Source organism: Battus philenor, unplaced genomic scaffold, assembly GCF_028537555.1.
Source record: "Battus philenor isolate CCGP_79_NKW_IND1 unplaced genomic scaffold, ilBatPhil1.0.hap1 SCAF_27, whole genome shotgun sequence".
Taxonomy (NCBI): domain Eukaryota; kingdom Metazoa; phylum Arthropoda; class Insecta; order Lepidoptera; family Papilionidae; genus Battus; species Battus philenor.
The window spans coordinates 2,791,938-2,817,264 of NW_027181690.1; the positions used below are offsets into that span (position 1 = coordinate 2,791,938).

Sequence of the window (25,327 nt, forward strand, 5' to 3'; positions counted from 1 at the left end):
CACAACGTGCCTTAGAAGTTATATGTGTCACATATATACATTTCATTATGAATTTTTAATTTATAATCTATTGTTATTTTTAAACGATTATAAATATTTCTCATACACGTTCCTTTCCGGAGGTCGGCATATACCACAGTAAGCCTATCTACCGAAATTTCTTTATACAGGATGATTGGATATAGGTGTTGAAGCTTTATAGGTTACACCTAGAATTAATCAGCCTGTATGTTTTCGTATCTTATTAATATATTTATTTTGACGGTCACAAATTGTAACACAGTAGTATTGTATTGTATATTACCTTCATAGGTATTCAACTATATGTAAACTGCTTTCGAACGCTAAACTATATTTTTATATACAACCAAGGCTATATAGCCAGTTACCAGAAAATATGAAACCGTACCGATAATGTTATACGATGAAATGAAGTAATATGACGGTGTAGTGAAGAATTCAGGTCTGAATTTTTTTACTTGGTTTACTAACCAGACACTACGACGGATTTCATGGAGCGTCTGCAGTAGCGGTTTAAGATCTCGGCTGCGTCTCAATCCTGTGAAATGGTGGTATATGCCGGAGAAGCCGCGATTCAGGTTGCGAAAGATGCTCTCCTGGTAGCCCTAGTGTTAAGCTATCTTATAATAGATCTTAAGTTAACTCCTAAGTGCTTCCGCCTCGAACCCACGAACCTGCAAATGTCACCTGGGCAGCAGTTAAAGTTCGGTTCTTAAAGAAAAAAGAAAAAATTGACACACACACACACGCACACGCGCGCACACGCACACACATACGCACACACACACCAGGAACACAACACTTCTACATGTAAAAGTTAGTGGTTGTGTATCTTACCGAAAATAATAAAACGGATTACGTAAGGTAAAATGTACACTTTCACGCAGTCTTCTATTGTGATGATGATAGCTATTCAGGACTGAAGAAGAAGAACAAACGGTAATTCTGTCAACACTGAAATCATCCGACATATTACCATAATTAACGATAAAACTAGTTATGCTAACGCAAATGAAAAACTTGTTTAATATGCGGACATAAAACGTGTTTACTTTTAAATCACTAATTGTTTTTTTTATTTAATTTATAATTTTTCGCACCGAGTTGCGAATGAACATATCTGTTTTTATGTTTAATAACAAAGTAATGTATATATTTTGTTTACAAAGTACCTTCGAATATGTTATACTGAGAAACAAAATAAATATTCGTACAATCATCTGTCCCTTTTTTTAGATAGATCCTTTTTTGAAGCCTCTCTTTCAATCTCTATCATGGGTGCACAGGGTGTTTTACATTATAATCCTTCAAATTATTTTATCGAATTTTCATACTCATCTTTCGTTCCTTTCAATGTCTTTTATTCATTCTTCTAGTTTTCTCCACAATGTCTTTCATTTCTTTCTATACTTTACTTCCATACATCGCTTCACTTTCGCTTTCTATACAGACTTCTACAGTTTTTACGTTTATTATTATTATCATTTGTTTAACTTATTTATTTTTACTTCCTATTTATTTTCTTACCGTCACTCTTGTTTATTACTTTTATTATTGTTATTCTTTTTATTTATTGACGTATTGTTTTTCATTTTTTTTCTTATTACCTATTTGTACAACTCCAGAAAAGTCTGGTGATACTCCACTACTCACTAGTGAGACGATGTTCTCTTCTTCTAGTCTTTTTTCTAACCGACACCGGTGTTATATCTGTCTGTGTGTGCTTAGATTATATTAGTTGGTTACTATATAAAAGCTGAAGACTCTGAAAAAAGTTTCGTCAAGTAAAAACACGGCAATACACAGTTCATATATATGCGCATTAATAATGATATCACTAGAAACAACTTTTTGTGGACAACTGTACACGGAACAGTTGCCCACAAAAATAATTTAAAATATTATAATAATAATACATTATCGTGTAATGTCCTTGGATAATATTATACATTTAAAATGCATAGTTTTATGTTGCTGTCAATTTTGAAATGTTAGGTTGTAATTAAAAACAAACAAGACACTTATGATTAAAGAAATAGTCATAATAATGATTTCAACATTGTTTTATATAGTTTACGATTTAAGTAAATAACTTAAGAGACAATTAAATCTGTAACTTGCAAAAACATAAGAAAAATTTTTTTTCGGAAATATAAAACGTTAATATAAAAACACAGGCACGGACGCTAATGTCTGTCGAATATAGATCCTTATAAAAAAGTTCTTATTTTTAACAAAAACTCATAATGTATTATATTATAATGTAAAAATTTTCAACTGATTTCAAACCTTAGAAATTAATCACAGTAAGTAACTATTGTATTGAAGATATTTAGGTGAGTGGTCACTCATAAAAAAGTATTTATTTCGAGCATTTTTTGGACCTGGGCGCGTAAGAAAGTAACTTTTAGATTTAAGTAAAAGGATGCAATCAGAGGAGAGATGAACTTATTTGTAGTTTCTATTAAATTCGGCTTTTCTAGAATTATTCTCGTGACGAACATAAGTAAGTAGATAATAACATGAATAAGTAAATAGATTCAACTAGTCACACACTACTAACTTGGAGTTGGATCCAAAAATAAAAAAAGGCTTTAGTATTAAGCTCCGGAGCATAATAACTGACTTAACGTCAGCGGCCTCCGAATCCGATGAAGTGAATAACGTATCGTCCCAAGTTAAGGTCTTTGCGGTACCTCTCGTTCTTGATTACCAAAAAGGGATTTCAACTCGGGTAGGTAAAGCTATGTATGACAAAAACCGTGTTTTTGAATATCCAAATTTTTGCAATACAAAACCAATGTCTTAATGTTTTACAAACAATAATTTGTGCTGTCTTCAGTCAGTAAATATGTAATATGTTTATTTTATTAAATATCTATATACAGGAAGATTCGTTATAGGTGCTTTAAAGCCATGGACACAGCTCATTTGTCGTCAATGAATGTAAAGTACACTGTACATAAGAGAAAAGTATCCGAATTAATAACTAACATAAAAAAAATTAAAATTGTAATTACTACATATTAAAAACAATTATATTCTGTCATCTGCAGGCTTTATACTGTAGGAAGTTAAGTAAGTTAATGTATGTTACAATTTCAGAGAGATCACTGTTAACATGGTAATTGATAATAGGTGTAATTAAAAGCGTTTAGCTGACAAATGAGCTATACATTCACCCTTCAAGCTTTTCAACCTATACCACATCAACTGTATTATTAAGTAAGGAAAGGACCAATATTTAGCCACATCCGCACATGCAGTGGTAGTCGTGCAACAAAATGCACCGTCCGCCAGCCCGCTGATAAATGCGTATGCGGCAAGCAATGCGAATCACACAACTGCCATCGCCAAATTACTCAACACGTTTCACTTCTCACGGGGCATCTTCAGGAGTTATCTTACACCGATTAGTGCCAAACACAGAGTCTTGTTGTCTTGTTGACTAAATATTGGTCCTTTTCTTACTTAGGATGAACTTCCGCAAGGTAACGCCTGATTCCATTAAAATATATTCTAAGGCCTTTCCGGTATCTTAGATACTGTTGCATACGAATTATTGAATTATTTAAGGGAAAATATCTTTACTCAATAGGACCTTGACTCGAGTATTTCATATTGTTTTCTACTTTCACAACATTATGTTCTAGTTGGTAATTGTTCGAGATAAATGCATTTAGTAGCACGCTTTCGAGTGGCCTATACAACTATGGTTTAATAAAATGCACTCCTAGTGTTTTTTATGTATTCCAAAAAATATTCTCAACATGTGATATACCTAAATGAAATATAGTTCTAAAATATCCATTTTTAATAAACCGTTGCAGAAAGAATTTCATAAAATCTCTCAGCTGACTTGTTTACGAAAGCAGATCATAGCAAATTTGAAGTAGCATACCAAAAAAGTATTAGGAGTAAGGTTTTAATAAGAAATAGTAACATAGCGCTTAGGGCGACCGGAAAGTAATGACGCTTTCTTAAGTTAAACTTACACGACTACATTTTTAACAAGTTTTTATTTCTAATCAACAATATATTTAACTTTGTTGTCAACAACCTTTGCCATATAGTATACAAATTTTCAATTCCGGAGCGATAAAAATCAATCGGTTTTTCTGTAAAATATGTCGAGATCAACCACACTACTTTTCTGTTTTCCCTAATAATAGAAGAACAAAAGAAAAATATAAATAAATTGAATAAAAGTCTGTGATAAAAATTAATCTGTGATATAAATGCAATGCAGATATGCATGAATGCAGATAAAGGAAGGAGATGCAAAAAAGAAGAATGACATATCAGATGGAGCGGAAAAGGAATGAGAAAAAGATAATGTGAAGGACGAAAGAGAACGTAAAATATAAAAACAAAAAATAAGAGCCTTATGGTGTCAGTGATATCTTGATGCGTCAATACGTAGATAGAATTGTTATAAATATCATTTGCCATATTTTTACATATTCGTCATAATTTTTTGTCGCGTTACACTATGACCTAAAATACAATTTGGTAAGATGTCAGATGAAATAGAGACGTAAAACCTGGACGGAAGAAAGAAAAATAAGGATATCTAAATAGTGGAAGCAGTAGGCAACTAACACGGCAAGCAAGTGAACTTAACATATTCACAACAGTAACAATAAGGAATAAAACCTTAATGAATAAAAGAATTAAACACACCGTGGTAAAACAGAAATAAAATGGTGATGCAGAGTTTAGTAAAAGGTAATAAAAATAATGGATACGAAACGAAACTTAAATAAATAAATTGAAAAATATAGACCAAAAATAAAAATTTACAATCGGTACAGTATACTCGAAGTAGAGCGAAGTGAGAGAGGCGATGTGTGAAAGTTAACAAAATATGGAAAGAAACAAAAGAGAATGACAGGAACAGCAGAAAAATGAATGAAAAATCTTAAGAAAGACAAAAGACTAGCGTGGAAATAACAAAAAAATCTGTGAAAAATTCATTGTAAATAATGTCCCCGCTTGCACATGGCAGGGGAGTTTGAGGGGTTCTCGAAAACGTGGGCTAACTAAAAAAAGAAATTTTCATTAAGATACTAATCGGAGGATCGTTAAAGCATGTCCTTCGCATTTGGAAAATCGAGCTTTTTCAAGTCAAACTAGAGCTTCTCATCAAGCTGGACACAGTATATAATGCCACAGGTGTACCAAATAACTATAAATATATACCCTTATAAGGAGATTAAATGAATATGTTCATTATCATTCAACTTTAGGACACAGCTGGGCATAAGTCTCGTCATACTTTTCAAACAAGACCAATTGGGAGCGGCCTGAAATTTTTACGACGACTGTAATAAAATCACTTTATGGTCTATGCCCTCCATTCTGTCCACTGTATAGCCTGCCCATTGTCATTTGAAATTGATAAGCTATGTTTATGGTAACTTTACTTCTTCTACTGATCTCCTAGAGAATTTATATCATAGTGTAATCCTAATACAGTTCTAGAGAATCTAAATCATAGTGTTATCCTGGGCATTGTTCTCTCCGTGTGTTAAATGATTGTGCGATTGCTAATATCAGTCGAACGTTAAATGCGGAGCTGAAACAATCAAAGATCTTGCCCTTATATTCCGTTGAAATCGGCCGAGGGAAACGACGAGTATTAAAAAATCAAAGGTCGACCTTTGTGAAGGTCGCCAGGAGCCGCAGTCCGGTTCGATATTATTTTTTTTCTTTATCAACAAGTAAATAATCGACGCGGAACGTGCGTGTCCAACATGTGCTCGCGCCGCGGATTTGCCTCCCAATATATTAATTCTAAATTCAAAAATTATTTTTTCAACAACGGATGAATTAAATTTCTTATTGATTTCAAGTTTAGTCTACCATCTTTTCGAAAGATTAATGGAACAGACTTGATGAGAATAGGCAAAGGAAACAGGATATAATTATTTTTAATTAATAATTTTCTCAAAAGCTTCTTTATTTATTTTAATAGTTCAAAGTACATCTCTTTATGCAATTTAAAATTAATTTTAAAATCCACCAAAGAAACAGTTTTAACAATTCGTCAAAGTGATGTAAATAAATATGAAATATACGCATTAAACGCGTTGGTTTCATGATATGCGTTGCTATAATTGCATTGTATTGGTAAATATAAATGCTATTGAATGCAGTAATACCACACCTTAGGACTGAAAAACACAATTGGGTTTAGCAGCAAGAGTGAACTTTAATATATGTGCATGATTAGACCTGACGCATCCAGCTAATGATTTTTAGTTCTACATGAAATAAAAAATGCTTTTGCATGTTTGCTCTTGCATGATTAGGAATATATATATACATTTAAAACACGAGGTTCGTTTTCTTTATTCATTGCGTGTCCCTAAATGGTTTTAATTTAATATTTCAGTAGTGTAGAATATTGTCTGTAATATACGTACAAACATACAGACATACAGTGTTGTGTGTTGCACAGCGAGGCGACGCGCGGCCAACGCTCGCGGTCAGTCGATAACATGGCGTCGAAAGTAAACGTCACGCTGAATGCGCTGCTAGTACTGATCATCGTGTCGTTCGCCAACGTGATCAAACTGCCCAGGCTCACCATCGACACGCAAACCAAACGGACCCTCGGTTATTCCGGAGACTCGCTACTCAACTTTACCGAACTAACCGCGCAGTACGGCTACACTTCCGAGGAGCACAAAGTTGTGACTGAAGATGGTTATATTTTGACAGTGTTCCGGATGGCTAAACCTGGAAGGAATAGGAGGAGGAGCTCTCGTCCTGTTATACTGATGCACGGGCTACTGCAAAGCTCTGATGCTTGGCTTGACGCAGGTCCAGGCGCGGGACTAGCGTATCTCCTAGCGGACGCCGGGCATGACCTCTGGGTTGGCAATATCCGTGGCAACTACTATTCACGTGCCCACACGCGTCTAGACCCAGATGCCCACGCTGACTACTGGAAGTTTTCCGTCGACGAGATCGGCATGTACGACGTACCAGCTATCATAGAGCATGTGCTGCAGCAAACACGTGCTGACGCCGTCAGCTACGTCGGTTTCTCGCAAGGCGTAGGCGCCTTCCTCGTCATGTGCTCCGAGCGGCCCGGCTACTGTGATAAAACTAAAGTCCTTATTGCTCTAGCACCGGCATCGCGGCAGACAAATACCAGGTCGATACCATACCGAACGCTCACGGAGAGTATTAACGCATTGGAAAGCGTACTGTATTCAGCTGGAATACAGGAGGTGTTCTCCAAGGGTGCGCTTAGCCAGGAGTTCCTTGCGTTCTTATGTCACTTTAACTGGGTATCGGAATGGGTGTGCGGCACTGCAGAGTCGCTGTTTGACTCTTTTCACCCAGGGTCTATAAATCCAGAGACGTTGCGGGTTCTGTTTGGCCACTTCCCGGCTGGCACCTCCGTGCACAACATGGCACGCTACGGGCAGAGTATGCAGAGCGAGTACTTTGAGAAGTTCGACTATGGAAAGCGGAGAAACTTAGAGGTCTACGGTAGCGAACGGCCTCCGGCGTTCAATCTCAGTGCCGTGACGGTGCCGGTGGTCGCACTTTACGGGGAGAACGACTTCCTGGTGGACGAAAGGGATGTGCGTTGGATGTTGGCGCAGATGCCTAACGTTCTAGAGGCAGTCAAGGTCAACGACCCGCTCTGGAACCATCTCGATGTCACATACAGCCAGATGACGAGAAAGCTTCTGTTTCCCAAAATGAATGAATACTTGCTTAAATACACCGGCGATTGAAGCATACTTCAAAACTAGTAACAACATATTTATAACCAGTTCAATCCTATTTTAAATATACTTAAGAATAAATTACAAATGGTGTTAGAAAAAATATATATTTGTAATAGTGTATAACTTGTTTGTTCACGATCCATGGCTCAATGAGTTATTTAATGGTAAGTAATAATCTATTTATGGCCTTTGTACTGACTCATCACGTTATCTCTGGAACCATAAGACTTAGAAACTTAAAATTGTGCAAAAAATATTTTTTATGTTCAGTAGATTAGTTATTAATTTAAAAAAAATTAAAATTAAAATTTCTATTTTTTTTAAATTTTATTTTAAAAAATTAAATAAAAAAAAAATAGTTGAAGGGAGTTGATGGGGTTTCACTAATTTCTTCAATAGGATGGGGATAATCAGTACCGCATACAAACAAAGTATCTCGAACGCGATAACATATGCTATTTTATCATACATTGTAATAATTGCTTTGTTCATTACCTACATATAGATCCGGTGCATTGCGCCAATGAACAGTTTTCTCTGTTCAATAACTTTTTGCCTCAATGAACAACCGCTACAATTGTTTTGCAACCGCTCTGACATTTATTAGGAAACATAATAAAAATAATAACATTGTCTGTCTATACGAAATCGAAATGAAATAGTAACAACGTAAATATCTATTTATTTAACGTTCTTTATTGTACACGTTAGGATACATTTTAATAGTTTCATAATAATAAACAAAAAAGTACAATGGGCGGTCTTATCACACGAGGCAATATCTTATATACAACCATAGTATGTAAACAGTAGAAGTATAAATAACGGGTAGTTAACGTGTACAAAATATACACAAATATACATATATATGTATATAGCATATATACTTATAATAAATAAGGTATAATACATATTATAAATATAATACAATAATAAATAAAAACATCAAACTGATTTGGATCGCACTTGTCTCAGAATAAAGAAACAGAGGAAGAAAAATAAATTAATTAACGGACAAATAATAGATCTAGTAAGTTCTTGACCATTTTTTTATAAATTGGTAGTAACTTAGCACGTCTTATATTTAGCGGTAAATCATTTCACAATAGAACGACCTATGAGGAAATATAATTAATCCAATATTTTTCTTTCAAATTTTGTTACGTAAATTCCTAACGCACTTTGGAAAAATATAAATATGTAAAAACATTAAACATAAAATTCAATCAATAGTTATTTTATCACGACCATTAACATAATGTACATACTCAATCATAATCAAATACAACAAAGGAATACAACTATGTTTATTTATAATCAAAGATAAACACAGCGTGTAATGATATCTTTTCCTATCAAATAATAATAACAATAAACAAGAGAATCAATTATTATAATAGGTATTTTCAGTTATTAATGAAATATTGTGAAAGAAACAATTATTGTTATCGTTTTAAAACTTTAAATTATTATTAGACTTAAAAACAAGGTTGAAAAAAATGTTTTTTTTTATTATATAAATTTATAAGCTTATATAAATTATTTTTACTTAGTCTATATTTGCTCAACGGGACATGCTCAGGATTACAGAAATAAGGAGACCTAAAGTAGAAAGAAAGTAGCTAACTTATATAAGCGTATTGACCAGTTCAAGTAAGGCTGTTTGGGCTTTAAAATTCTGGAGTATAGACCATGGACTGGAAAACGCAGCGTCCACTTACAAATTGGACAAAAGGCCTTGTTGAGGTCATCGGAAGACGCTGAAGACCTGGAAGCAGGTCTTATTCCAAGTCAATGAAAGAGACCTATTTCCAGCTGTGAACATCCTTTATCTGAAATAGTGATGATTAACAAACTTTTAAAGGTTTAAAACCATCATAGCTTTAAGTTGAAGGATGCCTTAATAATGGATGTCTGATCCTAGCTTCTAACATATTAAGTTCTTTTGGTATTCCATTGTTGAAGTTAACAAAGTAATCGTCCATAGACGCCCAATGCAAGGCCTAGGCCTCCCCCCAGAGATATTTATGGGGGAATAATACCATTATTGTCACGCTTGGCAAACGGGTTTTGGAGTGTAGTGTGGTATTATGGTACGCAGAGGACGGTGCCAATCCTCTGAAAACTTGTATGTGAGCAGTTGCAGTCATATAATTAATGCACAAAGTATTAATCATATGAGATTGTATTCCGGGATTTGAACCCACGACCTACGATCGTAAGTTTCCGTCCTCTACCGCTGGACTACCACTACTCAAATGATCACTATAAATGATCCATAGTGTAGAATATTTTCAAAAGTATGTAACTAAGTATAGTCGAGTTGTAGAGATACATTATACATTACCGATATCTTTATAAGGAAAAGGTTTTCTTTTCCAAAAAAAATGTAAATGTAAAAATAATACGAAATAAATTTTTATTTATTTCAATTTTTTAACCATCACTATACATTAACACTAGTGTATATCTATATGTAGATATTTATTTGTCCTAGAGAAAAAGATGAGAAATAAGCAAATAGCGAAACCTTCCAGGCAAACATTGGAACGACTTGGTTACCAAACTAAAAGTGTAACTGACGGTCATTAAGTGATTGAAAGGTTTCGAAATCCTTAGAACATAAAAATTACAATAGTGCGTATATATAATATATACATATATTTTAAAATTCATCAACATTTCAGCCGATTGACATTGCAAGTTTTAGTCTTCCCTTATAGATCGCTGTAATAATAAGTTTGGTAAATAGAAATAGGTATAGGAATAATTGTAATAATCGTAATAGGTATAGGAATAATTGTAATCATTGTAATAGGTATAGGAATAATTGTAATCAACTTTGTTATCAAAGAATGTGACGAAGAAAGAGAGGCAACTAGTATAAAGTCTGTGAATAAAAAAAAGGAAATGTAAGTAATTGTGAAGTTTGAATAAAGATATTGTGAAGGATGATGAAGAAAATAAAAATAAAAAAATAATTATGAAAAATTATTTCTATAATACTACCCTTTCCTAACAATAAGAAAGGGGTTACGAGACCACCCCTAAAAAACGGGAAATTTTTAAAAAAAATTCGCCAAAATGACTGGTCTTCGATGCCTGTGTTTATCAACATCTCGCGACCTTAGCTATATCGTCGATGTACCTTGTAGGATATTAACCCATTCCATGTCCTTCTGGCTCGTGGTCGTCTTGAATGACGACCATTAGCCAGAACACCTGTCACAACCTTTCAGTCACAACGGCCTGTGATTATAAAAATAATTGCATACATATTATACATAAAATTAAAATACAATATATACATATGTCATAAGGATAAAAGTACAAAACTACAGTTCCAAGTGAAGCTTTTTTTGCCTTTTGAAAACTCAGAGATTTAGTCTTTTTTTTACAATCGTGCCTCTGTTAAGTGCATTTATTTGTATTTTACAATAATAAAATAGTTTTTTAGTCAATCTATCAGAGAATATTACGGCATACAGGGATATAAAGGTGTTGATAAATACAGGATGGTCGTCCGCCGAAACGCAAGATGGTTATTTTAATTGTCATTATTTACGGTTTATGACAATGTTTCCCAACGTAGAACCCACGCCCGGCTAGACGCAGTTGGATTTTAACCCTTTGGCTTTAATATAAAAAATATATATGTTACATGGAGGGCTGTATGAATTTTAACAAGACTTAAGTGGGGCATGGTACATAAAAGGTTGAGAGCCACTGGTTTAGAACGTCCACTACTCCTTTTAAATCTCATAGTCTTCCAATAGGAACGGTTGGAAGCGGTCTGCATTTACGTCTGTCCACACCGTGGGTGGATGTCTTATCTTGTGTTTTCAGGTACTTGATCACCGCATCAACATCTCAAAACTATAGTGGTCATCTGTTCCGCGCAATGTTTGTCCAGACAACTACCACTTTCTAGTCCGATAGGCTTTACCAATTACTTTCGTTTATAGATAATGGATCTCTTTATTTTTGATTCGATCTAATCCATGGTTAAGTTATAGACAGGTTAAGTTGAACGAAGTCATCATATATAAGTTACTAGCTGATCCCGCAAACGTTGTCTTGCAAAAAAAAAATATTTTAATTTACAAATAAAAAATAAGAGTTGATCGTAGAGGGGTGAAAATTTATGGTTGTATGTATTCTTGTATGCTGTATCATAAAAAAAAATTCGTTAAAAAAATAAAAAAATTTTTTTAAGTGTGAACAACCTTTATCACTTAGGGGTATAGAAAATAGATAGTAGCCGATTCTCAGACCTACTGAATACGCATATTAAATTTGGTAAAAATCAGTCAAGCCGTTTCAGAGGAGTTCAAGTTCGAACACCGTGACACGAGAATTTTATATATTAGATTAAAAAAAGATAAGTTATAATATTATTAAAATACATAAGAATAATAAAAATATTCATACTTGAGATTGCTTCTAAATGACACGTTTGAGTGTTATTTCCGTCTAATGCATTATTTCTACGTGGCCTTGGTAATTCCGATTTTGGTATCATATAGATTCCATCATATAATACTATTAATTTTATAACGAGTTTTAGTCATTAGAAATAATTAAATACATATAATACAACAGTTTCCGGGTTCTCGCACCAAAAATGTCGGATGTCATACGAGGTTGGAGATATTGTAATTTTCTTAATAACATTAGCAATGACATGATAAATAACTCAAAGATTACACAGCAGTATTTGTTTGAACTTGATGTCATTTTTGTACAAACCTATCCATTTGCAGGATTGGATACAAAAAGGAAACCAGCGCAGAACTAATTAATTTCGGCGAGCTATGTGTAATTTTAATTGTCACTGAAATTGAGTAATCCACTGGGCGACGAATGGTCTACAGATCTCCTCATCACTGATTCAATCTCGCAGAGAAATCCCAAGCATAACCGAAACTCATCACTAAAAACACACTTGGTGTAGACATTCAAGTTAAAGCACTGAGGGAATGTTGAAAGAAAACATTTTCGTACTTTCCCCAATGCGGCCAGTTGAGTTGATTTTGACAAGTAATCTTCTGAAAACTTGGTCATACCTTTTATATCATTATCCAAACCTTATACTTTTTCTGCATAGTGTATTCCTTCCAAAGTTTTGGTATTCATTGTATTACTAGCAAATGGCGCAAAAGTAATGTCATAATGTGAATGTAACTTAATTTTTACAAATGACGCTAAATTTCACTATGATTTGACATTTAAGATGTAGATATATTGAGAATTAATTGTTAATATGCGATGGTAAGACACACACCTCAAGAGTGTGGAGTTATCGTTATTGCTAATTTAATAAATTTTAAGTCTGTTGTTTCAACGCAGCGTGTTTTCTGTCGTTTTTCACGTCGTCATCCTTCTTGTGCTCCACAATCAAGCGTTTGGCCGAGCGCCTCGTGAAAACTGGGTACATTAAATTCTCGCGTTAACCGCAACAAGCCACGCACCTCTCAAGCCTTAAAAGCTAACATTGATAAATATATCGCCAATTTGGAGTCAAACGTTTTGCGAGGAATAGTTCAAAATGCTGTAAAATCAGTGCAATTATGCATCAACTTGGGAAGTGGCCTCTCGAGTGACACATTTTTTTACAATTAATATTATCAGTCTTAAACTTTCAGATAATTTATGTTAAACAACAAAGCATATTTAATATTTATAACAAAATGAATGCCGGTTCAAATTAAGATATTACTTTTGCACCAGCTGTAAGAATTAACATCTGAATCTAAAGTTTGTCACGCATGCCACAAGATAAACCACTTTCATACTTCCACCATATCTATCAGGGCATTGTATAATGTGTTTTCAATTCTTCTGTACTTTGCGAATTCATGGAAATTCACTGAAATGAGCATATACAAGAATAATAAGAACATCTTAGTTAAAGAGATTACCCAATGACAAAGTGTTGTAGAGAATCAATAAGAGAATCTAACAGGTCAGTGTCGATCGTCATGATAAACTTGCGTCTAGTATTGCAGTGACGTCACACCGTCACGGCTTTTCCTTATTAAACGCCTCAAAACAACAATACTGCTATAAAAATTTATTGCAAATATTCATCATGCGATAATAAAAAGACAGGTATTACCTTGTTTGAATATTGTCCAGAAAATTCACTAAATATATATTTATGTATGTAATATGTATTTATGGATGCTCAGAAAAAATATTAAATTTTGGTATGTTATAATAATAACTATTCGCTAAAGTACCAAGTACAAGATACTTAGATTCTATTATTTAAAACATTTTGCAATTATATGATTTTTTGGGAGCCTATCGTTCTTCATCTTAATCTATGACAGGCTTGACTGACGAAATATTTTATTTCTTAATTTTTCTTCCATCCTTCACATAATCTTGCAATCTTTTTCCTTCTTTCACAATATCTTTAATTCTATAACTTTTATTTACATGTTCATACATCGCCTTCTATTCGTCACCAATTACTTGATATTGAGATATATTGAGACTCGTGGAAGATGCAAGATCACCAATGTAGCTCGAAGAATAGTTCGTCTAAAGAATTTGGCGTGGTACATCGATCCGATGGCCAAAGGAGCCGAAAGCGTCCACAAGTCGGTTGATGCGAGGTGGATATGTCGCGAGAATTAGAAAGACCGGTCTGGTCTGCTGATATGGTGATGATAATGAAGAATTATAACAATTAAAAATTCAGCAACCTGCTTATGTACAGCAGGTTTGTACAACATTCAGAATATTCATGAACATACACGCATGTAAATGCAATAAGATCAACGTAGTCTTTATATATATACAACTGAAAGGTAAAGTTGAATTGACTTTTTTATCAACCGGAAGAAATTGACGAGGTAACCTTTTCGAAGGTTGGCCCTTCAATATAGCACTTGATTATATTTACATCTCATTACGCTTACCCGTGCTTACTAACCTCTAACTTTCCTCATATAAACATATATAATTATAAAGGTACACTCTATAACAGGGCTTCTTAAACTTTTGTCATTCACGACCCCATTTATGTTTGCGAGTTTCTTGACGATCCCATAAAAATGTAAAAGAAAAATAAATTAATATTTTTGTATGATTCGTTTATTAGGTAACAATATACATATACATATGAAAATATATAGTTTTATAATTAGTTTTGAAACATACAAAAAACTAAAATTAAAAATTGCACAAAAAATACACAATAGTTTAAAAAATAAAAGTGGATTCTTGCCGTCTTAATTCGCTCGAATAAATTCAAGTAGTTGAATAGTAAGTATTAAATTAAAATTTAAGTAAAAAATTTAATGCGATAGATGTGCCTGTTACTTATTGCATAACAAATCAAATCTTAGTGGAATGTTTGAAACTGCTATACGTGAGACCTCTTCAATATTTTGTAACGCGGAACGATATTGGGATTTTAATGTGTTAAAGCAGAGAAAGAAACTTAATATAAATATGTGGTGTTGAATGGCAGAAGTACATTTATACATAGCTCATATGATAGCTCAAAACCTTCAACAAATGCGCGTGTCTAGACGCTGTAAGTAAGTGAGTGTAAGTCCACTATATTCCGCCAACTCTAGTGATGTTATAAAATGCTATTTATAAGTATTTCAAATTAAAATTTCTCGACCCCAGAATATTGCTACGCAGGTCGCGACCTATAGTTTAAGAAGCCCTGATCTATAATAATAAATAGTTTAGACATTTATCATGATCCCTTAATTTATTTTAATTAAAAAGTTCCGTTTAGATTTATTTAATTAAGAAAATATTTTACATGATAAATAAATAAACAAATAATTAATATATGTATTCCATATATATATGTAATCAACTAAGTAAATAAACTTATTGATTATGATTTTTTAAAAATATTTTTTGGTGCATAGGATATCCCTCCGCTGCGGGGGCATCAAAAGGGTTATATCTCTTCATCGAAGGCTTTTGTTTAAACTACAGGATCGCCTTCGAATGCTACCGTAGTTTTAACACAGGTGACATAGTGCCTCAACTCTTTAGAATAGAGCAGTCTCCTACCCATTATCATAAACACACGACATTTAGCATTCGCGTCACAGCAGGGTGACATGTGTGCGGCGGATCACCACCAATCCCTCGTCAAGACCATGATATGGGAGTTGGAGAAGGGCGCGTTATAACTTCCTCTAACGTCCAGGTCTTCGACTGCTGATGAGGAGCTCAGATGCCCTTTTTTTAACCTAACCCATATTGTCGTTGCCTGTTATAAATTACAATTAGTCCTGTATTATTTTTAATTGCTTTGTTTGTAACATTATGAATTTTATTATCAACCCTTAGTATGAATATTTAAATATATAGACAAATTGTAGATGGTGTAAGATTTTTAAAATAAATATTGTCCCGAGCTGTGGCACTGTCAAATTTAGAAAGCAACCGTCAAATATTTTCTAGACGGCGTTAAAAATTGGAGAATTCGTGATGCGATTCGTCTTCATCCATTTTGAAGAAAGTAGTTTAAACAGTCAAGCGGTGAAAATAGGCAAATAGTTTGAGAAGCGTTAAGTAGTCGTAATGGTGAGGCAATATAAACGTAAGAGGTCTACGTCGAGTTGTTCTCTCTTCGAGTGAGCTTCGAGGATCAGGGAACAAGCGTAGCAGTCATATCAGCCGCTTGGCTTCCCCAAGTACACCTATCCCTCGATTTACACGGTACTTGTTTTACACGTTTTCGCTTTTACACGGTTTTCCAAATAAGTTTTTTTTTTGTTTTAATAACCGATTTTATTACCATCTCTCATAATGTAAATATTTCTGCTTCAAACATCGAATCGGCACAAATAACTTCGAGTGATGAAAGTGAATTCGAACCTTCGATTCCGAAAAAAGGAATGAGAGTAATTTCTGACAGTGATAAAGGATAATAAAACACCTTTGGTTTTATTTTTTGTTCTTCTGTTCAATTTATTGTAATTAAACAAAAAAACAGTGTTTCCGTAATATATTAAATATTTTGACTTGTCAATGCATTTTATTTTTATTTCTGTGTACACCTAAAAATATTGAAAAAAATCACAACTGTTAAATAGCAAAATTATGCATTTTCTGCAAGTTTTTCGATTTACACGGTTTTTACTTGAAAATTTTCAATTTTCGATTTACACGTTTTTCTCAGGAACGTATCTACCGTGTAAATCGGGGGATAGGTGTATTACATTAGGTCCAGTTGGAAGCGGCCTGCAAGCGTCTTCCAACGATCTTTATCGATGTCGCTTGCCCACCATTTAAACGGACATTCTACGCTTGCCCAAAAAGAAATCCTGTTCAACTTAATCTAGAATTATCTTTTATCATCTAAATCAGTGATTCCCAAAGTGGTCTATATCGACCCCTAGGGGTCTATGACAACCTGCAAGGGGTCTACGTCAGCGAAAAAAAATTTGGGGGTCCATGAAATGAAAATAGGGGTCCACGATAGTGGAACTCAACACATACACTGATAGTACCTATTTACTTACATCATACTATCTTATAATATCAAAATATTTACATTATTTTTAAAATTACCTATGAAGTAAGAAAATTGTTTATTTAACGTTACGTATATTTTACATAACAGATACAATATTTTATTTTGAGCAGTTTTAATTTAAATTCAATTAATAAATGTATAAATTAACATGTGTTTTTATTTTAAGTTTTTAACACTAAACTTCACTACAGTTAGAAATTTACAGGAAATCGATATCAGGTAAGTAGGGGGTCTACCCAACACGGAAAAACATGACAAGGGATCTACGACACAAAAAAGTTTGGGGAACTCTGATCTAAATAAATGACGCCTCTGACTAACTTTAGGACTGATAATACAGACATTTTACGTTGATCGACGATACTAAAAGTGCTTGTAACATCCTATTTAAATAAAGAACATTCATTTAACGAGGAATATCAGATTATTTTGAATTAAGAACGTACGGAGAATAATATTCAAAAATATATTTCCTGTATTAAATATCTACGTATTTGTATGCATTAAATAAATTATAATATGTTTATTACGCATTAAATTATTTTAACCAAAATCTGTCTTTATTGTTTATGCAGTAAAGCTGTTATTACCGAAGCAATAATATCTTGTCACCTTGCCCGTAACATAGTATTAACACGGAAACAAAAACGAATTGTCAAAAAACAAAATTCAAACGAATAATATGAATACAATAGTAATATAATTTTAGATTTATGCGTATTAATTTATAATTGTTGGATGCGCATAAAAACTAAGATATATCGTAAATTTAAAATTACGTGTTGATAGTATAATAATAATCTGTAATATTTGTCTAAACTCGCTATTAGTAACGTTAAATCTGAAACGATATGATTGATAGGTATAAACAAAAAACTTTAGACATTCAACCAACCATAACGCGTTAATATTAAAATAGTAAACAAAAAAGTGACTGTTTACATAATGAATTCCTCTTGTATATTAATTATGTAATGTTTTGAAATATCTAAATAAAAATACTGAAAAAACTATCTCGTAAACCATATCCCTGCCAAACGATACCCGGTTAACTCCCAAAAGTGGGAGGCATAGTAAAAATTAAGTAATTTTTTATTTTATTTATTTTAATGTTCTGTATTTAAGTTTTATGTAAAATGTTTCAGAGCTCTGCAGGGCTTGAAACTTCGGTTCACTATTTAAAAATGTTTATCAATTACTTCACCAATATTTATAATTATTCTCATTGTTTTTTTTTTGCTGACGATTTTAAATCAATAAATTTAAGTGACCATGAACTATTTACAATCACAGTTAACAAAAAAGCTTGTGCAATTGTGATATCAAAACGGTTTTTTATGTATTGTTGTTGACAATTGTTTTATAAACCTCTAAAGCTTTTACATTTATTATTAATCACCCTGTGAGTGTTTGTTTGTGTTGTGCTAATTAAGTCTTTTGTTTATGTCTATTCATTCCGATATAGGGTATAATCAGCTAGAGGGACTTTATCATATCGTGAATATGACGTTACCTGATTTGCCTTCATTCATCATGATCCGCATATTTTTTGTTTTACGACGACGCCAGGGGCGGCTCTAGCTCGTATGTAATGAAACCCTGGCACCCCCTAGGCCTGATCCACCCCCCCGGCTATAACTATTAACTTTACCGTCGTACCTAGAAAGTTTTTTCATATCTCAACAAGCTATTTTATATGTAGGTTATAAGTAGGTATAGCTTACAGTATAATATATAACTAATACAGTTACGGCCTTTCTTCTTATGACAGCAGAATAACACTCATTGTTTTTATGCCTGTAGCACATCTCTGTTACGAAACTAAGCGGTGAACCGCTATAGATTCCAAGACGATGCTCTTAGTTGTCTCAGGGGGTGCCGCGGCGCTCGTATGCATTGCACACCCTGCACTATAGGTTAAGCCGCCCCTGGACTACGCTGTCAAACTCACACTGAAGGCTTTTTGGTACAATTTTCAAATCATGATTTCGAATCGATCAAGATCTATTAAAAACCATTGCGTTATAATCGAAGCACTGGTAGTGCAGTGGTAAAGTATTGGGATTTGCGATCGTAAGATAGCGGATTCGATTCCCGCGATAAAATCTTATATAATTCTCATTGCATTATATAGAACTGTTGTTGCTCACAAATAAGTGTCCAGAAGATGGGTAGCAGTCAACCTGCCTGTCTTTGGAAGGCATATATATATATATATATATATAAAGACATAATGATGAGTAAATAGAAAAGAAAATTAAATTAAGCAAACCGTTGATGTTTTATGGCTAAGGATTGTAATGTAAACTTTGTGTGAATTATGGAACATAAACGTTATTCTCAAGTTTACTTGTCTATCTTATTAGAATGTTAAAAGTCTCCCGTTCGATATATACTAGAATCAATTTGAACTCTACAATAAGAAGAACCACACTGGTAAACCTACTTCAAGTTCGGTACTCACATGCAACATTTCAACAAAAGTTAAGTTAATAGTAACTGATTTTAAAAGAAAAATAAGCAAATAACTTAAATACCATACCGCGAAGTGTTTACTTAATTTGCCGAAGAATTGATAAAAGTCATCACTTGTATAAATCAAGGCTGTAGTGCCAGAAGAAATATTGTTTCTATTATATTGTCTAGATATTAAATAATATCTAGACAATATAATAGAAACAATGTTTCTTAAATAAATATTTACCGTTGTCTTTTTGTATTCTTTTTAAGTTAAAATCTCTAATTAATTAAACGGGTATTACTACTAATGTTTGATCTTTTGGTGTAACATAAGTCATAGGTAAGTCTGCAGAAGTATTTTTCAACCATTTACGTGCTATACCTACCTATCTAAAATTTTTACGCTCCCCAATATAACATATATATTTTTTATATTAAAGTAAAAGAGGTAAACTCGTGTCGAATCCACTTTCAAATTGCCACCCTCAACAATTATACTGCCCCGTATGGGGTGTGGATCCCACGATGGGCAACACAGGGTTACAGTGTAAATTATTCTAGATTTTATATATGTAGTATACACTTCTAGAAAGTTCGTACACATGGTTTATTTTTATAACGTATTTATAAAGTGAACTAAATAAAAAAAATAGTAAGACGTTCAGGAGTAGTGGTAGCGATGAAACACAGACACCTGCGATCGTTGAATCATGATGCTTGTATTATTCACACTTTGTGCATTAATTATGTAGGAATACCCCAGATCACAAACAAGTCTTCAGAGGAGAGACAGCAGCGTCCTCGGCATACCATTATACCACACTATAGGCAACCCGTCTGTCAAGCGTGGCAATTACGGTATATTCCACCATAGATTTCTTGGGGACAGGCATTTACCTAGCTATGGGAATTTATGCTTACTATGTAAATACAAATTAAATAAACTGTACTATATATAGAACTGATGATAATATGAACACACACATACATACATGCACACGCCCACGCACGCTCGCACACACACACATACACACACACACACACACATGCACACGCACACGCACGCCCACGCACACGCACACGCATACGCACACTCGCACACGCGCACACACGCACACCCCCCGCACACATATATAAATATGTATGTATACAGCAGGTGTACCTAAATCTATATAGGATGATTAACTATAAGTGTATAGATGTGAATGTGTAAATCATTTTCTGTGAATTAAAATAAATTGCATCCTATCCAAAAATAAAAAAAACACACATTTACATGTTTTCAAAAATAATGAATGACGTAATGATTACATAATAAGAAAATTTGTTTTCCAAATTACAATCACGACATTTTAAAAATAATTATCCTTTACTACCTGTCCCTGTACACCGAAGTCTATTCAATATCAAGTCATTATCAAAAATTAATTAGTGTAACATGTATCAGAGTGATTTATATAGAGGTTATTGGAGATACGCTTAAAAGTTCTAAAAGGTTTTTGCTGACAAATGTGCTATTCACCCTTATAAATCTTTTATACCTATATCCAATAATGTATTAAAATACGTATAAATAAATCACCACTTTACTTTGTCATGACATAAATAGATAATAACATTACTGATATCATTATTTTTAAATTCATAAGTTTCATAATACTCTGTGAAAATTTTTAAGAATATATTATTTTTTTTTATGTAGCATAGAAACCACAGGAGAATAATCAAAAAACATTTTGATTTTACTTTTAACCAATATCAACTATGATCAATTAAAAACATGTTGTAGTCGCCTACGTTTCAGCCAATAGAACACTGTAAGGCATAGGCCAAAAGATATATATGAGGGAATGTATAATGAATACCATAATAGCCACGTTTGGGGGGGGGGGGGGGATTGGCGATAACAATTTGGTATTAAGGTACGATAAGGACGCTGCTGCTCTGGAAACTTATTTTTAAGCAATGGTAAACCTATATAATTAATGCACAAATTATATATAACTGTTTCCCGGGAATCGAATTCGAGAACTAATAAAGCAAGCCTCATTCCTGTGTGTGTGTGTCGAGGTGGACGCGGTCTTGGCCCAGCTCTTCACGGGGCACGGGGGGTTCTCTGAGTACCTCCACATGTTCAAGCTTGAGGAGGACCCCTCGTGCTTCTGTGAACCGGGTGGGACAAGACCGTGATCCACCTTGTGGCCCAGTGTCCCACATTCGGGGGACTCCGGTTCGACTTCGAGTGCCGGTCGGGCGTAAGTAAAAATCAGGGAGGAAACAATAGCCTCCCTGATAAGAGAAAAAACAACAAAGGATGACTTCCTCTCATTTTGTAGAGCAATAATTACGAAAGCAATTTACAAAAACAAAAGTTAAACAAGTTAAATAAAAAATAAGTAATAATAGTAATAATTGTGAGTAAATTGTAAATAAATAAAATTATAAAACTAATGTGAAATAAATGTAAAATAAAAAGGATGTCAAACAAACAGAAACAAATTAAATAAAATGTTAATGTGTAATGAGAGAGGAATGGAAGGTCATAGAGCGAAAGAGAACGAAAGAAGAAATGTGGAATAAACACCGAATGGAAGATCATAAGAAGCATAAATGAAGAGAGAGAAAATAAAAAAGATTGTGAAAAAAATTAAATAATGTAAAATAGTCCCTGTCTCACACAAGATAGGGGGTACGAGAGACTCCCAATAGCGGGGGTCATAAAAAAAGCCTCATTCCTCAACCACTCAGCTATTACTGCACATGAGTATATGTTGTCATATTAATTATATAACATATTATATTACTATATTTGATGGATGGAAAATTAAGTCATATGTGTTATTGATGGAAAATTAAGTCATATGTGCATCTTTTTTTTGAGGATTTATATAGATTGAACTGGAACTATTATGACTTGTTTTAATATTTGTATAATATTTGCACGAATTTTTAACACACCTATTAAAACCATTTAAACACCGACGCGAAACCGAATATAGAAATCCAGTTTTAAATTCTAACCTTGAACATATGTAACTGATATAAACATTTAAAGGTCAAAATAAGCGCGTTTAATGTAAACAAAAATTATTAATTTACGATCTTCCTTTATTTATACAATGCATAATTTTTACTTCCGTTAACGAACAGCGCAATGAATAGATAAACTTTTTAATATAGCACAGTGAAGTGACAAATTGGGTTACCTCCTTATAATTGGAAATTTTGAATTTCAAAATCATAATTTCTCTACTCTACATTCATGTCTTATTGACGTTAAGTCGAGAAAAACAGGTGAAAGAAAATCATCATCTTTCAACCATTACACGTTCACTGCTAAATAGAGATCACCTTCATAGATTTCCGAAAAGACCAGTTAAATGCAGCCTTTATTTAATGTTTTAACCCAACAATGTTAAAAGCCAACTGGGCTTTAAAAATGGTTTAACAAAGAATTAAAAATTACTCGTTTGTAAAGCAAGCATGCAAAATCTTGTATAGACGGAAAAACGCGGCTTGATTATACTCGTATACGCGGCAATTGATTTGACACATCGGCAAATGTCTTTCGTCGGAGTTTTTTTAAACAAAACACTATCTGTGTTAACTACTCTACACTTATAGCTGTCGGAGTAATGTGCAACAAAGGTTCTCTATAAGATCTACAAAGCGAATATAGCCGATATTTGCCAAAATGTTACTCTCGTTTCCGATGTGCCAAATCAAATGCCATTTATATGTTAGTCATGTAGCCTTCTTAGTGCAGTAGTAAAAGGTAGTAATCACACGGGTTCCATTGCTCACTCTCCGAGTGATTCTGTGGGGGCTTTTCATGAATTAAACTTTTGAAATCGACATCGCTGTACCTGTTGCGAGAACGTGATGTGAAACTTTAGCCTTTTTTAAAATAACGAAGGTCTGACTCCTATGGGCTATCCATGCTGTCACATAACCTACCAGAATCAGCCATTTCATTAAAACAAATGATGGATGCCCACTGCAAGGCCAAAGATTACCATGATAATCTGTCTTACGTCGCCTGCTTCCAAGAACTTCCCACAACCTTGACCATGTCATGGATTGTACGTACCAAAGGGTTTACCCAAGCTGTGTCTACCAGCTTGTGGTCGCATTTCGAGAACCTTCCGGCCCCAACCGTCGCTGTTTGCACGAGCAATCCTTCGAGCTTCCGGAATGAGGAACACATTTTTACACCTTTTTTAATATAATATTTTTAATAACTTTGTAAACAAATGAATTAAACATAATTTTTTGTTCAAATAATTTATAAAAATTTAGCAACTATTTAACAATACAAAACGAGAAAATTTTTAATACAAGTCAAACAAATTATTATTTAATATTTGTTTATTTTAATAAACGGGGTTATTCATAGAAATAAATCTATAATATCTCTGAAACTATACATCGGTAGGGCTTTAAAAAAATACCAGTAAGTACATATTTCAATTTCAATTATTTTATATTCATATTAAAATTCGAATAGCATGCACTACTGACGGCTCCTGGACCTTTAGGGTCTGAAGATTGCGGACCCACAAAAGGTTAGAATGTCTCTCACCCCCAAGATGAACAGACGACCCTCTGAAGATCTATACGGACATCCAGCTGCTGAAATGATGATAATATTATGTATTAAAAATACAAAATATTTTAAAATTGGAAGCACATCTCTATTTGTAAACGAAAATAAATAATTATTTCAATCCACTCACGTCTGCTCCGGTCAAATTCGACAATAGCTTTGCAAAGGTTTTTACAATTAAAAATTCAACTCAACGTTCAAAAAATTTATGTGTCATGTTGAATAATGGCTTGTTATTTGATCAGACATTCCTATACACGTACAGAATGATTTGAGATTCATGAAAAATCCTCAAATGGGTGAATGTGTCCTTTTGCTCATAATATTTGTGTTGTGAAAGCTATAGAAAATTTAATGATTTCCGAAATTATATAAAGAAAATGCGGTTTCAAAAATTCGGATTTAATTTTTTTTTAAATTCTAATTGTAATCAAAATTACATATCGTATAATCATTTATTATCTATCCATAGTTTCTAAAACTGTCCAGAACTGGCCATTCGCATTGCGATAGAAAAAATAATTTAACATATTTCAAAGCGACCACTTTATACAGAATGGTTGAAAAACGTGTAAAATCTTTAAAACTTTTTGTTAACATATGAGCTATACGTACACCGCTTTAAAGAAACATCAATCATCTAAAAATAAAAACATCTATAACTAATCATTCTGTATGCTTGATTTATTATCTTATATGTCAAGCATTATAGCATTTATAACTTCTGTCTCTTTCCGAAGACTCCCTGACATGCGTTTATTATTTCATATAAGTTCTCTATATTTTAGTTATTTTAGCATCATGGCCTATAGACTACACATATATACATATATGTAATCTATAAGAATGTATTACATGCATGGTGTAATGCTGCTCATTTTAATACAATATTTTTGATACAAAATATTGCTTTTTAATATGAGAGCTGAAGAATTTCTTATTTATTTATGGTGTTTATGCATGAGG

General features: G+C 33.4%; 2 protein-coding genes across 2 annotated transcripts in view; both read left to right on the forward strand.

Annotated features, from left to right (window-relative positions):
- LOC137925457 (uncharacterized) overlaps positions 1-25,327 on the forward strand; it is a 170,483-nt gene that overhangs the window by 53,948 nt on the left and 91,208 nt on the right. The window lies entirely within an intron of this gene.
- Positions 6,516-7,944, forward strand: LOC137925543 (lipase 1-like). Its single transcript, XM_068769002.1, has one exon. It carries the CDS (start codon positions 6,525-6,527, stop codon positions 7,776-7,778), a length of 1,254 nt encoding a protein of 417 aa, XP_068625103.1. The 5' UTR covers positions 6,516-6,524; the 3' UTR covers positions 7,779-7,944.

Bases quoted from the DNA above. Each gene is read 5' to 3' on its own strand.
- LOC137925543 (XM_068769002.1), top strand. From the start codon at position 6,525: ATGGCGTCGAAAGTAAACGTCACGCTGAATGCGCTGCTAGTACTGATC.